This window comes from Propithecus coquereli, unplaced genomic scaffold (genome assembly GCF_000956105.1).
Source record: "Propithecus coquereli isolate 6110/MARCELLA unplaced genomic scaffold, Pcoq_1.0 Scaffold477, whole genome shotgun sequence".
Classification (NCBI taxonomy): domain Eukaryota; kingdom Metazoa; phylum Chordata; class Mammalia; order Primates; family Indriidae; genus Propithecus; species Propithecus coquereli.
Genome location: NW_012150585.1, coordinates 954,895 through 970,252, shown reverse-complemented (window position 1 = coordinate 970,252; position 15,358 = coordinate 954,895). Strand labels below are relative to the sequence as shown.

The window sequence follows — 15,358 nt, the reverse complement described above, 5'->3', positions numbered from 1 at the left end:
TTAAGGGGTCTCAGTGCCCCCTTCTGAAATAGAAGCCTGGCTCCAGACTGAAGCCCAGGAGCCCCAGGACCAGCACCCCCAGATCCCTCTGCTCCCCGTCAAGGTGAGTCCACCCAGCCCTGACACCTACCAAACCTCTGAGCTGTCCACCCATCCCACCCAGGCCCCTGAGCACCCCCACATATATTCAGCCACCCAAAATAGTGAGATCAGTGGGCTCTCAGGAGCCCAAAAGGCAATTAAAAAGCAGCAGCTGGTAGCCAGGGAAGGTCAAATCCCAGATCTCAAGGCCATTCCTCCTCAAATCTCTCCAGTTCAGGAAGATGCCCCCGTACTCAAACTCAGCCCCAGCACACTCTAAAGGCCCTGGGTTTGCCCTGGGCTGGGACCAGGCGAAGCAGTCCAGGGAAGGCCTTCCAAGAGCCCGCTGAGGATCAGGACCCAGTTCAGGACCCAGGGGTAAAAGTGCCACGTATTGCTCCAGAGCTTCCCAGGACAGCCCTTGGGCCTAACGCTTGGGCTTGCCCAACCGTGTTACCTCTTTGAGGGTCGATGTGGTCTTCGGGAAGGGCCTGCCCCCTGTCAGCGAGTGGTATCTCCTTTCCAGCACAGTCAGTTTCTCCTTCTCCTGTGCGCCCAGGGTGGTAGAGAGTCAGAGAGGAGTGGGAGTGAGGACAGGAGACCACATGAGGTGGGCCCCTGTGCTGCTAGCAAATCTCCACCCCAGCCCTTTCGCACTCCCCTCCCACTCACCCTACTCCCGGACCCCCAAGCCCAACCTGAGGGATGCTACCTTCTGCAGCAGCTGCAGGGAGGCATTCTTGTCACGGGCCAGGCGCTCGGACTCTTGCACGGCCTGGGCCCGGATCTGCCCAGCCTGACTGTCCAGAACTGCCAGGCGCTCCTAGAGGAGATGGGGTGGTCGGTCAGCCCTGGGGACACAGGGCTGAGCCCAAGGTGAGGCTTGGCTGACTCTCCTGCCCAGAGACCCAAGGTTCAGGTGAAGGGAATCAACCAGCTCTTCCACTCAGCCTCAACTCACCCCAGGACAACTCAGGCTCCTCCCCTCACCAGTGACCCCTGTGCCACCAGGCACACTAGTCAGCACCCAAATCCCCAAATCTCCCTTCCCTCACCCCATAGCCATGGGTCCCAAAGCCTAGAAACACTGAATAGTTCTCAACCCACCCCATCCCCTCCATCCCTCCACCCAAACCCAGGCCCTCTACTTCTTGGCCTTGAACTTCTCATCAACCTCTGCTTCTACTCTCTCAACTTTCTGATCCACTGCACATTGCTACAAAATATCTCTCTAAAATGGTCTTGAGGTTCGTTTGCTTACCTGAGTTTCCTAATTTTTCTAAAAAGAAAAAATTCTCTTTCTTTTTTTCTTTTTTTTTTTTTTTAGAGACAAGGTCTCGCTATGTCACCCAGGCTGGTCTTGCAGTCTTCAGTTCAAGTGATCCTCCTACCTCAGCTTCCTGAGTAGCTAGGACTACAGGCACACACCACTGCACCCGGAAAAATTACTTTCTAAAAAGAAATATTGCTTAAATAATTTTGTTTTTAGAGACTGGGTCTCACTCTGTTGCCCAGGCTGCAGTATAGTGGTGTGAACATAGCTCACTGTAACCTCAAACTCCTGGGCTCAAGTGATCCTCTCACTTAAGTCTCCTGAGTAGCTGGGACTACAGGCACACGCCACCATGCCCAGTTAATTTTTTTTTGTTTTCTGTAGAGATGGGGTCTTGGGAGGCTGAGGCAGGAGGATCGCTTGAGCCCAGGAGTTCGAGGTTGCTGTGAGCTAGGCAGACACCACGGCACTCTAGCCTGAGCAACAGAGTGAGACACTGTCTCAAAAAAAGAATCAGATCTATTGGACTCCGAGGCCAGTAATCTGAACCACTCTGAATGAGGTGGAGAGGAGAGGGGAGCACAGGGCACCAGGCAGACAAAGGCTAGGGTGGGATGCTGGGGGCTGGGGGATGAAAGCTGGGCAAGACTCATGAGGAGGAGCATGAGGAAGAATGTGACACCCCGCTCCCAAGTCTCAGGGGCTGAGCTCCATTTTCCCAGGGGCCAGGGTGGGCGTGAGAAGAGGAGTCCACTACTGCTGTCCTCTCCCAAAATCCCTGGAGCTTATACCTTCCAGGACCTCAAAGGGATGAGATTAGCTGCTCTAAGGCTCCCTGCTGCATTCCCTCCAGAGGAAAGAGGAAAAGGCTGGAGAAGTGCCAGCCCCTAGCCCCAGTGCAGTAGAGTGGAAGGAACATGGGATTTGGGGGTTCTAACTGTGACTCTGAAGCTTATATGCTAAGAGGCTTTGGGTAAGTATATAGCTACTAGCCCTAGTTTCCTTGTCTATAAAATGGAGATAAGAGCATCTGCCTTGTGAGACCATCCTGAGGACAACATGAGATAATCCAAGGAAGCCTCCTGGCAGGGCGCCTGGCACACACCCATGTGCTTGGGAAATGTCAGTTTTCTTCCTTCCTTTCAACAAGCAGCCTGACATCCAGAAAGTGGATGCATTTGCATGGCAGAGCAGCTCAGGGAAAGGAGCGAGGGATGTGGACTCAAGGGAGGTTCAGAGGCTCCCTACTTACCACCAACCCTGGCTAGCCAGCAAATCCTCCAACTCCCCACTTTTGGACACCCCTCCCCTGATCTCACTGCTCTCACCTCCCACACACTCCAGCCAGGCAAACTGCACAGGTATGTACATATGTACATGGATACACGTCTCAGCCATAGGTGCATGCACTGCTTGGGTCATCACCCCATCCTCCTCCCCACCTTCCTAATCCTTGCTAGCACATTCTTCCTGACTTTCCTCCCTACCTCCACACTCATACACCTCCCATATCATCCTGTAACCGTCTGTGCCTGATCTGGCTGAGATCAGGAGCAAATAGACCCAGGACCTAGCATCATAGCTGGCCAGGACACAATACCCAACCCCCTTGTTGTATAGCTCAGCCAAGCCAGAGCTGAGGCAGGGCTGCAACCAGGTGGATCCTCTTTCTAGGGCCCCTGGCTGGCTCTAATATCCAGATGTCAAGTCTTTGAGGCCCAGCACTACCATCAGACAGAGAGCTGTGCAAGGGCAGGGCAAGCCTCCTCCTCCTCCTCTATCTCCACCTTTCACTTTCCTGCCCCCCTGGTGCCCAGCTCCAAATGTGATCTGAATCCGCTTTCCAGGCCAGCGAGGTGGCTTACGTCTGTAATGCTAGCACTCCGGGAGGCCGAGGTGGGAGGATCGCTTGAGCTCAGGAGTTCGAGACCAGCCTGAGTAAGAGTGAGACCCTGTCTCTGCTAAAAATAGAAAAATTAACCAGGCATTGTGGTGGGCGCCTTTAGTCCCAGCTACTTGGGTGGCTGAGGCAAGAGGATCGCTTGAGCCCAGGAGTTTGAGGTTGCAGTGAGCTATGATAGCACCACTGCGCTCTAGCCTGGGCAACAGAGTGAGACCCTGTCTCAAAAAAAAAAAAAAAAGAAAAGAAAACTGAATTCACTTTCCACCAGAAGACTGAGGGGAGTAAGGGCTTAATAATAATAGCTATCTTTCACTAAGTGCTTACTACAGTCATATCCTATTCTGTCTTTACATCTTGTTTAATTCTCACAACAGTCCGTTATATTAATAATTCTCATTATTCCTCACTACAGATGAGGAAACTGAGGCACAAAAAGGTGAAGTTAACTTTTGTGAGGCCATCGACTGTGATTCAAACCCAGGTCTTTTGCCTCCAACTGCCTGGGTAGCGCTGCGTGCCACGCGGCAGGGCACGGGGCGGGGCACACCTTCCTCTTGGCGATGCTGCGGAGCAGCTCAGCCTTGCTCCGGAGCAGCCCCTGGCCGGCCAGCTCGCGCTCCTCCTCCACGCGGCTCTCCCGCTCCAGCTGCTGGAACTCCAAGTCCTCGAAGAGCTTTGTCTCTGTCTCCAGGGCCTCTGCCTCCTTCAACAACAGCGACAAAGGGGGTTGGGTGGTGCTACCAATTCCACTCTGGGCCCGGAAGGCCAGGCCACAGGGGCATGAGCTGCGGGGGGCTGGGCCCGAGGAAAATGGGGAAGAAACCTGCCCCCACCCAACCTCCTCTGCTCTGTTCGGCCTTGCCCCTTTCATGGGCATCACAGCCTGGAGCGCTGATCCCCCCAACCTTCCCTGTCCCCTCCAAGCCACAGCACCGACCCTGGTGTCCGGCAGGTACTGCAGGGGCCAGGTGGTCCCGTCCCACCGCTCTCCTCTCTTCTTTCTGGGCGGGTGGCCCGCGGGGGCCGGGGATGGGGGGGCTGGTGGAACTGACCCTTCTCAGCTGCTCCTGTAACTGTTCCCGCACTGACTCGGGGCAGTTATCGAGCTGCGTCTGGAGCTCGGCGTAGAGCGCCTGGCGGGCCTCCAGGTGCCTCCGTCCCGCGGCCAGCTCCGCCCTCTCCTGGTAGGCGGGAGGGCGGGGGAGAGGGCGGGGCACAGGGGAGAGAGAACACACACTCCTCAACTCCGGCCCGCGGCGGCGGCGGCAGGGGGCGCGGCGGCAGGGCGGCCAGGGCGGGCGAGAGACGTGGGGTCGGGAACGGGGTGGGGACAGCAGGAAAAAAGACGAGGAATCACAGAGGAGAACACCCAGGAGAGGAGAAAGAACAGAGTAGAAAGGGAAAGTGAGGAGGGAAAGAGGTGAGGAGGGAGAGGGCCAGGCCAGGAGCTGAGGGGCAAGACCGGACTCGGGTGTAGGGCACCGGGAAGCACAGGCGGAGGTGTGGGGGCGGGGCGGGGCAGAGATTTTGGTCTCTCGCAGTCCCTTGAACTAGGTACTAAGAAAAGGCCCTGTTTTCTCTCCAAACCAGTCAAGGCCAAAGCTGGTTCCGCATCACAAAAGCAGAGCCTTGAGCTCCCATTCCTCCCCTTTTACCACCGCTCAGAGACCAAAATGTAACCCTGGGGAAAAGGCCAGTGATGGTGAGCGTTAAATCCAGGGGTTGGTGTGAATCAGGAGCCAGGGATGTTAGAGCCACAGCAGTGCAGCGGAGGGAACCCCAGCCCAACCCCCTTGGCCTCCCTCCCCTCTGCCCAGTGTGGGGGTGGGGGCTGGGGGGTGGGGGTTGCGGGCACTGCAGGCTGAACTTCAGTAGGGATGAGGGTTGCAATTAGTTCAGCCTGTTGCCATGGTAATAGGAGCCCTAGGAGTGGGTACGGAGAGGAGGAGGATGGTTCTGTCTGGGGCGAGATGACACCTCTGAGGGCGGGAAGGGGGACGAGGGAAGGAGTTGGTGAGTCACCCCTCCCAAGGACAGGCAGAGGAGAAACTGTAATTACTGATTCCAAAGCCAGAGCTGGGCCATGGGCTGGGGGCTGGGAAGGGAAGCCCAGTGAGCCTTCCCCGCCACCGCCATCACTACCACCACCATCACTACCACCTCAAATAACTTGTCTCTTCCCCAAAAGAAGGTGAAGTCCATGTCTCCAGGCAATCCCAGGTCAATGGGAATTGAAGTTAGGCATGTTTCTTCTAAAATGCCGAGCTTCACTCCTGGGAGTGAGCCCCTGTGCTGAACGGCCCCCACACACAACCCCACCCTTCTACCCCACAGCCCTACCCATCCCCAGAGAGGAGAACCTGATCAGGCCAGTTCCTGGGGTCCAGGTACTTCCTCATCCTTAGAGTCAGCCTTTAAAATACCCTGTGTTCTGGGTGGCTCAGGGATGGAAGGAGTGGGGGCCACCCATTCCCATCCTCTAATTGAGGTATCGAATTTGGGAAGCTCTAGGGAAAAGGTACAAAGGGTGGCCACTGTGTTGGCAAAGAGGCCCTGTGCAAGCCCTCCAAGGCCATGCCCAAACTGAGCCTCCTTACCCCTTGGCTCCAGAGGGCAGGCATTGGATTGGGTGGAAGACAGCTTCCCCCTGCTGTGCAGGAAGCTGCCAGGAGGCTTCCTTGGATTATCTCACACTCTCCTTAGGCAGCAGCCCAGGCATTTCCAGCGGGAGGGGCTCTTCAGGCTGAGCAGCTCCACAGCCAAGCATTTCCCCCACCCTTGTACCCCTCCTGCCAATGCCCCATTGAGTAAAGTAGAGCTGTGCCCTCTTGCCAATTCCTTTCTGATCAAAACCTTGGGGTCCCACACCAAGAAAAGAAGGAGGCAGCATTAGAGGGGAGAGGCCAGGGGCACAGAGGCACCCATAGAGTTAGTGCAAAAGCGGGCATGGCTCAGCCCTGCCTGGGTGGCACTGACAGTTAGGGGCATGCAGAGAGCCCAGGACAGTAATTAGAGGGGGCGTTAGTGCAGGCCTGGTTGGGAAGCATGGAGTTAATTTGGCACAGAATTTGGGAGTGTGGTTTTAGGGGCCAGAGCCAAAGCTCCAAAAAAAGGAAAAAGGGTCAAAGAATTTTTAAGATCCTCAAAATTGAGGGCAGGAGGAAGATACTCTCAAAAAATCCAGAAGCAAAAATCAATTCTTGGAAAAATTCTGTCAAATCCAGTAAGAGATGGCCCCTCTCCACTTCAGAGGTTTTGGCACGTTGTTGGGCATCTTGGGCGTGGCTGGCACGACCCCTGTGGGACGGAGCGGCCCCTGCAGGCTGGCACGAAATCTGAAAGGGGCAGGGGCAGGAGCTGGGACCATCTGGGATGAGAGACTGCAGATCCTGAAGGCTCAGGGCAAGCAGAGGCCTGAGGGCCATCTCCCAAAGACCACAACCTAAGCACCTGAGGCATGCATGGAAGGCATGTTCTCCAGATGGGGGGCCCAAACCTGAATCGCTCCCCAGCATCAGCCCCTCGGGCTTGTTCACTGCCCAAGATGGGGCTTCGGCACTTCCTAGGAGGGCCATGAAGGGCCCAGAATGGCAGGAACCCAGGCACCCACAGGTAGCACAGAGACCCAGACAGAGGAGACCCCAGACACCAGCCCAGCCCCTGGCAGTGCCCTCCAAGCTGGTACCTTCCTCAGAGGACAAGGACCCTGTCTCGAAGGGCCACAGAGACCATGTGGTCTGCAGGATGAATAACGACTTGAGGGGTACAGGGCCCCAGAGAAGATAGTTCTCCTTCTCTCCCCGGCCACTTGTACCCAGCACTGGGCTGGGCCAGGTGTGGGTTACCTTGTCCCTCTCCTTCTGGATGCCCATCTCCAAGGCCACCAGCTTCTCCTGCAGCTGGTCCGCTGCCTTCTGCTCCTTCTGCAGCAGTGCTCGCTCTGCCTCCCTCTCCCCCTGCAGCAGTGCCCGCTCCATTTCAGCCTGGGGGCAGATACCAGGGTCTCCATCAAGGCAGCTAGACTCAGGCCCCCCTGTGGGGCCTTCACACGGCCTAGGAGGCATCCACCCTCCACCCTCAACAGCTCACCTCTCGGGCCGACTCCTGCAGCTGCTGCTCTAGCTCCTTCACACGGACCTTGAGCTGCTCCACGCGCCCCAGCACCTGAGCCCGCTCCTCCTCCAGGGCTAGCACCTCTCCCTGGAGCTTGGAGCTAGGTGCATCTTCATGCTGGAGGGGAGGGAAGCCATTAGCCCCAGAAGCCCAGAGCCTTCTAGGATCAGACTAAGAGCATGGATCACCTCCTCCTCAGGGTACTTGGTAGGGGTAGCTGGACTAAGATAGGAGGCTAATTCCCCTCCCTGCAAGGGGAACAATAAGGGCTAGGCTAAAGGGAATATTTACCCCTGAGTGCCAGACCTGGGTGGGGCCCCAAGGAAAGGCAGGTCATAAAACATATTTATAGCTTGGGAAACTCACTGACACCTCCTTTCCCTTCCTTGTCTCCTCATTTTTACACCTCTGATCTCCAATCTCTTCCTAAACTTGATCCTTCAACTACTTCCACCTCATTAGGCCTTGGCATTCACAATAGCCTCCTCTGCCCCCAGCAGGTCTGACACCAGCCCCCTTGCCCTCGTCCCCACTCCATCCCACCTCCTGCTGGGTGCTCTCAGTGCTGCTGCACTCCTCCTTGAGATTTTCCTCATCTGAGCGCTCCACACTCTCCCACAGGCGTTGGGTGGCACCTCCAGGCTCCTCACTGCTCTGCCCAGAGGCCCCAGTGGCCCCTGCAAAGCCTCGTGAGGGCCTCCGGCCTGCCAGCGCCAATGCTGCAGTGGCCTCCCCAATGCTGGGCAGCTCCCCAGCCTCAGGTCCCCCGTCAGCCCGGCTGTACTCGGCACACAGGTTCAGGATGGTCTCCAGGCGCTGGCGTTCCTGGGGAGGGCAGACAGAGCAGGGTATGCTGGGGAGGAGGCTAGGCCCTGATGAGGCTAGAGCCAGGCTCAGTGTCCTGTTCAGGAGGGACAGCGAGGACACTAGGCACTTTGGGCTCTGCTTCAAGTCAGGAGAGCCCCAAGATCTGGGGGAGGCATAGGGAAGCAGGGTACCTCAGAAGTGGGCAGGAGGAACCAGGCTGATGTGCCACCTGCCCACGTGGCTGACCCTTCCTGTCTTCCTATTTCCTTGTTTCCTTTCCCTTCTCATTCTATCGCAGGATGATGGGGCTTCCTCGTGGACACACAGGAACACACCAAACACACATGGAAACACTTGTAGGCAGACTAAAGACCACAATGAGACACAGATAAACTCAGATGCTAATGCTGACATGTGTACACACAAGGACACACTGACACACAGGCACACAAGGATACAACACGTGTACCGGCCCTACATTAACAGGCAGGTACAAAGGCACCAGCCCTGACATGCACAAATGCACACCGCTGCACACTCACACAGATAAACACAGTCTAGCATACAGACAGGTGGGCACCTATACAGACAGGCTAGAAAACACACCCGTGGGCCCACAGGGACCTGACACCCAGCTACGGACACACTGGGAGTAGAGGCAGACCTGGAACATGGTCCTCCTTGTCCCCACCTCAGCTCCAAGTCACCTTCAAGCAGCCCTTGGCCCCTTACCAGCAGGGTGAGCTCCTGCCAGTCCTTGAACGGCCAGGCCCAGGTGTGAGTGCTCCATGGCCCTGTCACTTAATCAGCCCCCTCCCCGCACACACCCCAGCTCTGATACAGTCACCTCTCGGGCCTGGGAGGGATGGTACAATCACGTTTCCAGTCTTCGTCCCCCTCTCCCATTCATAACACCCAACCCTGAAGCCCAGCCCCCGGGCTCCCATAGCTCTCTAGGGTCCCTCGTCCTCCTTAGGTGTCTCTCACCACCTGCGGTTTGTCCATAATGCCTCCACTTACCTGGCTTACCTCCTGCTGCTTGCCCAGTTCCATGGCAAAAAAAGAAACCCAGGAACAGAGCCTCTGTACCCAGGAGGCTGGGCCAGTGCCCCACCCCTGCCCCAGGACCCAGATAAGCAGCCTGGTTGAGGTGGGAGGGGCAGGGCGGCAGCCTCTCAGACTTAAAGTGGCAGGTGGGGCAGGTCAGGGCTGGTGGTGAGGTGTGTGCTTGCACGTGGGGATGGAGTGGGAGGCTGATGGAGGAGCTGGGGAGGCTGGGCCCACCACTCGGCCTGTGCCAGGCTCACTGCCCCCTCTCCAGGATGAGACCCCAGGAGGCCAAACATTCTCTTCCAGGACAAGGCAAAAGAGTAAAGAGAGGATACAGTGAAGGAAAAAACTGGGGATCCTGCCTCATCTCTCCCCACCCAACACAAACACTGTCCCACACCCTCACCCAAAACTGTCCCAACTTCTTCTGAAAGGGTTTCCAGACAAACCTCCTCAGTTCTGGTTCTTCTCCTCAAACCAATCCCAGGGTTCCTGGGCCCTCTCCCACCAAGAACCCTGTTCTTCTGCTCACAAGGGAGACAGCAGAATCCATTCTCCTGTATGTGGGCTCGTGTGTGTACACACTGGCCGGAGCCCCTTAAGCTCCCTGCGCTATCTGGGGAATCCCAGCCCCCACCCAGCTCAGATGCCATCCCCAGGACAGCTGCCCATAGCCACACCCAGCCCCTGCATGCACCCACACGCATGCACACAGACACACACAATCACAATTACACAGGCCAGCCGGGGGTCAGGCCAGGGGCTGTCCACCCTGTCCTCTCCCTCTTCCCTGCCACCCACACTCCCAGATGATCCTTCCTGGGCCAGGGGGAGCAGCTCCCACCCATTTGTAGAGGCCAAAGAGAGGCAAAAAGAGAAGGACCAGGGGCCTTTCTAAAGGACAAGTCTCAGACAGAGTCGAAAAGACAAGAGATTTGGGTTCCAATTCCAGCTTTGCCAGAACTTGAGGTGTGACCTTCGACAAATCCATTCCCCTCTCTGACCTTCCCATCACCATGACCTGCTTCTCAAACTGAGAGGTGCAAGGTCTCACCATAAATGTGGTATGTTTTCCTAGAGCTTTGCTGTGCTAAGGTAAATAACATGAAACTTAATTTATATATTAAAACAAGTGCTATGTTGTAGAATAAATGCAAAATTAGCATGAATTTAAAATAAAGCCTGAGATTTCAAAGGAAGTTCTTCATCAGGACACTAGAACCATGAGATACTAGTCAGTAAGGTGTATCCTGGAGGCAGGAAAGCTTGAGAAACCCAGGCCCTGTCCGAGGGCCCCTCCCGCTCTGCCAGCTGGCCTGCCTGAGGCCTGGCAGAGAACCTGCCATGGATGGTGGCAGCCTCCCTGCCATCCGCTCACCAGCCTCTCCATCTCCTGCTCCCGGAGTCGCTCTTGGCGCTGCCGCCGGTGATACTCCAGGAGGTCGTCCTCATTGTCACTGATCTCTGTGATGCTATTTTTCCGCTCCCTCGTGACGGGCACCCGCAAGTCCCCACTGGAGAGCTTTCTCTGGGCACAGGGGCTCTGGCGGGGCGAAGCCCCTGTGAGAGAGCCCAGACTGTAGGCTGGGCTCAGCCTGCCACTGAAGCTGCCCTTGCGGGGGGCCAGGGACTCCCCCAGTGTGGGCGAGGGGCTCCGTGTCCTACGCCCCCGTGCCCCCAGCGTCAAGGAGAAGTCCTCTGGTGAAGCCCCATGGGCTGCCCAGCGCCGGGGCCGAGGACTCTCTGCCACTTCCCTGGTTAGCTTGGGATCTGGGGTGGTCCGGGTAGGCAGAGGGGAGAGAGCTCGTCGGGACAGAGATGGGCTCAAGGGAGGGAGTTCTCGCATACTATCCAGGCCCCGCCGACCCATGCGGGGACTCTCAGGAGGCTGCAAGGTGCGGGTGGCTAACCCATCTGAAAATGTTCGGCCCACCAGTTGGCGTGAAGGGCTGGTTGTCAGCACCCGCTCAGTGCCTGGAGGCTCACGGAAAGGGCTGGGAGGGCGGTCCTGGAGTGTGGCAATCTTGTTGCGGGGAGCAGGGACTGGAGGCTGGAACTTCGGACTGCCAGGAATGCAGGTGGGTTGGCTGCGAGCACTGGAAGCTGGGTATTCACTCAGGCTGATAGCCACCACGGGCAGCTGCCCACCCAGCCGGGGGCTCTCAGTGGCTCTGCGGGCCTCTGCCAAGACAGTAGCTGCAGGGCTGTCTGTCAGCAGACCCCGGAGGCCAGGGCTTGGAGGCCTCTCATGACCCCCTTTCCTGCCCAGCCGAGGGCTCTCAGAGGAGCGGGTACCGCTCGGGTGGGACTGTGGGGGTTGCAGGGCCAGATGGTAGCTGGATGAACGGGCAGGCACCAGCGGGGGCACAGAAGGTCCTGGCTCCTGCCCGCTGGGTGAGTGACTGGCACAGCTTCCACTGCTGGCTGGTGAGGAGAGTGGAGAGAAGGCTGGAGAGGTGTTCTCATAGCTGGAGCCCACAGACATGGCACCAGGGCTGGTTGGTGGGGACAGCAGGTAGCGCCCACCATTAGCCATTGGCGACAGTGGAGAGGTTGCAGCAGGCTTCTTGCCAGCAGCTCCAGGCTCCTCTAGCACCAGAGAGTCCATGATCTCCTGCAGGTCCTTTTCAATAGAGCTCACCAGGGAACTGTGGCTGGCACAAGCCGAGGGTCCCCGGGTTGCAGGCTGTGGGGTGTGGTTCCCATTCACCAGACTTTCTGATTCCACTGCAGGGAAATGCAAAAAGGCCTCAGGCCCTGGTCTTCGACTTTGGGGAGCTACAAATGCATAAAATCAAGGGCACTGCCCCACCTCCTCCTAGAACAGGGAGGCTACAAAGGCTCTGGAGAAGAAGCCAGGAGATCTGGGTTCTGGCACCATCCAGCTCTGCCATTGACCTGCTGTGCAACCCTGGCCAAGTCACTTGCCCTCAGTTTCCCCTTCCATAAAGGAAATGAATGGGCAGGGCCCTTCTGCCTCTAACATTTAATGACTCAGGACAGAGTTAGCAACAATGCCAGGCACTTCTAAGCGAAGTTGTTGCCAACTCACCCCAAGACTAGAATCCTCCTTGCCTTGGTTCTCCCAATTTCCTATATCTCTCCTCAGGATGGGCAGGTGGACGCTATACAAAGGAGATGGGGGCCAGAAGAGCTGGCCAGAAGTTCCAGGGGCTTCTAGCCTAATAGGACATCAGGGCCTCCCAACACAGGAACCAGAGGCCCAAGGGAAAAAAACCAAAGTCTCCAGGGCTCGCCAAGGGGTGTGTGCTGCACCACTTTGTCCAATCAGAGGCAGGGGAAGGATCTGGTGCTAATGGCTGGTTCCTGGAAGCCAGGCTGGCCAGCAACTAGGTGCAGCTCAGGTCCTCCAATTATCCCATTAAGCCACGCCAACAAGAGCCTGCCTTTGCCCTGCCCCAGCCCTAGTCAACCAATCAGGAGTCCCTGGAACCACTGCCCCAAACAGCTAAGTGAGTGGCACGACAAGGCTGGGGTTGGGGCAGTGTAAAATTAACTAGGGAGTGGACTGGGAATGCAGGCTTCTGAGCCCCCAGGGGACTGGAAAAGACTGGGGATAGGGGAGTGAGGGAAAACCTATACAAGACAGAGTTTGGGTCCGATATTATGAGGATTGTGTGGGATAAAGTCAGAGGGGTTCTCATGGATATTGAGTGATCCCAGTACCATCCACCTTTCCTCAGGTCCCCAGACTATACATTTAGACCACCAATACCAACCAACTAGGTATACCTAACATATGTGTCCACTTGTCCCAGCACCACTTTGGCACCTGTCATCCCACAGCCACCTGAATGCCAGTGCAAAAGTCTAGGGTGGTAGAATCACTGGTGGCCTCCTTGTCTACAACCCACCCCCTAGGCAGCTGGGCTGAGGAGGCATCTGTTGGTTCCCTGGAACAATCAGCAATTCTCCTCCAGGGATCAATAATTCACACACAAACTGCAGCTGTTCCATTGAGTCATCGGTGGGCATGGCATGGCCTGAGGGCTGGGCAGCGCCCAAGGACATGCTCATCAGCAGGTGGAACCCATCAGAGCTTACTAGGGGGTCCAACCTAATGCTTCCTTCTGCCCCCCTGGAGGGTGAGGCTCCCTGGTGGTAACACAGTGGGCCAGGTCCCAGACACTGAGCGCCATCCTCCAGGACAGTGGGGTACAGGCTGGAAGAGCCCTCCGTTCCTCGAGGTACGATTCCCCAATTTTAACTAAGCAGCACTGCCTTATATCTCTCCCAGTGGCCCCACTGCTTGGCTTCTCCACCAACCCATGGCAGGTGGCAATGAGCCCAGACCGTAGGTATTGTCCTGCCCTAACACTCCAAGTGTGGCTGAACTGGGCAAGAAGGAGGACTGTCCAAGGAGTACCAACCCAACCCCCTGCCCCAGCTGGGTACCTACCGAGGCCAGGGCCGTAGGGGGGCCCAGGAGCCCGGGCCCCTGCTGGAATCATGCTCTTCATCCACTTGGCTTCAGCCGGGTGGTTAAAGCGGAGAAAGGTGGACTGACCCAGGCACAACATGCAGCCTGTGGAGAAAGCAAACGCTTGGCAGAGCAGGCAGGGCTAAAGCCACCTTCACCCCACAGCACTAGCAGGTCACCCCAGGCTCTAAAGAGTCCACCTGCACTCACAGAGTCCACACAATCCACACCTGACCGATGCCTGAGACAGGCACCTCCAGGGCTCCACAGACAGGGCAGAGTGGAAAGAGCAAGTCCCAAGATCAGAGTCCTCATCCTAACTCCTCTTCTTACTAGCTGTGAGATGTTTGGGTGAAGTCACTTCACCTCCGAGTCTCGTTCTCTCATCAGAAAAATGGGACTAATACCACTGATCTTGCAGGGTTAATAAGACAGTGTATGTGAAAGCACTCTGTAAATGAACAAAGTTCTTCAGAGAACATAGACACCCATGTCCCCCCAACCTCAACCTGTACCCCTGAGCCACCTGTCTACCACTTGGGTAGAAGGGTCAGTTTGAGAGGTAGCAACTTCCAGGGTCACAAAAAAAGGTCTGAGTTCAGGGACAAGGGAAAAACTATGGATCAGTCAGATGACCTGGGGGGATCAGAATTTGCTCCGACTCCTTATCATTGCGTGGCCTTAGGAGAGCTGCCACCTTCTCTGAGCATATAGGGCATGACCACCACCCTCTTTCTTTCTGACAAAGCACCCTCTGGCTGCTCCCTGGTCTCCCCTAGAATCTAGCCAAGGCTAGGCCACTGGGCCCAGCCTCAGCCAAGCACATTCCCAGGCAGCAGACACAAGCCCATGCCTGCCCTGGAAGTGCAAGTACCTGGAGTAGGGAGGGTTCGTGGGAGCCAGAAAATGTAGCCAGGGGCAGCAGGAGTGTGCACAGCAGCAGGTGTGCCCACAGGCACCTAAGCCTGGCTGGCAGAACTCCACCTCCTGGCCACACCAGGTGCTCAAGTGCTCCTGCAGAAGATGCTACGTTGGGAGAAGACAGCCCTGTTGCTCTTACCACCCACCCTTCCAATTTGTCCACGCCCCTGGTCCCTGACCCCAGGCTCCTGTCTACCCAATCTAGTGCCATTTGGCGCCCCAAACTTCATGCCAGTCTGAGCTAAGACTGGCAGGGAAGTCTACATTCCTGGACGCTGAGACAGTTCAGCTCAGGCAGACTGCAAGAGCAAGGGGCATCCCAGGCCACGTGGGAACCTTGGCAGGCCCCTTACTGAGAAGCTCAGGAGCCTGTTTCTGGGACCTTGGGCATTGCCATGAGGTGGGGGTCTAGCAGCCTGAGAAGCCCATAGTAGAAAATCATAGTGGACAAAGCCACCCACTACCTTGGCACACCCAAAGGCCCTCCCAGGCAAGCAGCAGCAACAATTCTAAAGGCTGATGGGTGGTGGTGGTTGGGAGAGGGTGGAGACTTCCCTGCCAAGCCACCAATCAGAGAAGCTGATCCCAGTGTAATCATAACTGGAATAAATAATAGCCAACCACACCATTCACCTAATTACGACCACCGCTGTTTCAGAAAGAGCCCTGTCAGGCCCCTCCCCCTCTTTTTAGCCATTTAACAGGCTAATTAATGATGAGTTCACAGGATCTAGACAGACCCATTCAACCCTAGGTTGATGGGGGCGGG

The 15,358-nt window shown here is 56.7% G+C and overlaps 1 protein-coding gene across 1 annotated transcript in view; it reads right to left on the bottom strand.

The window, feature by feature from the left end:
• Positions 1–15,358, bottom strand: part of PHLDB1 (pleckstrin homology-like domain, family B, member 1) — a 45,650-nt gene that overhangs the window by 16,058 nt on the left and 14,234 nt on the right. Inside the window, exons 5-12 of the mRNA XM_012655457.1 lie at positions 13,648–13,773; positions 10,606–11,954; positions 7,914–8,195; positions 7,347–7,487; positions 7,103–7,240; positions 3,805–3,960; positions 794–904; positions 539–628 (exon numbers count right to left, since the gene is read on the bottom strand). Coding sequence (XP_012510911.1) covers positions 539–628; positions 794–904; positions 3,805–3,960; positions 7,103–7,240; positions 7,347–7,487; positions 7,914–8,195; positions 10,606–11,954; positions 13,648–13,773 — 2,393 coding nt within the window. The remainder of the gene's footprint in view (positions 1–538; positions 629–793; positions 905–3,804; positions 3,961–7,102; positions 7,241–7,346; positions 7,488–7,913; positions 8,196–10,605; positions 11,955–13,647; positions 13,774–15,358) is intronic.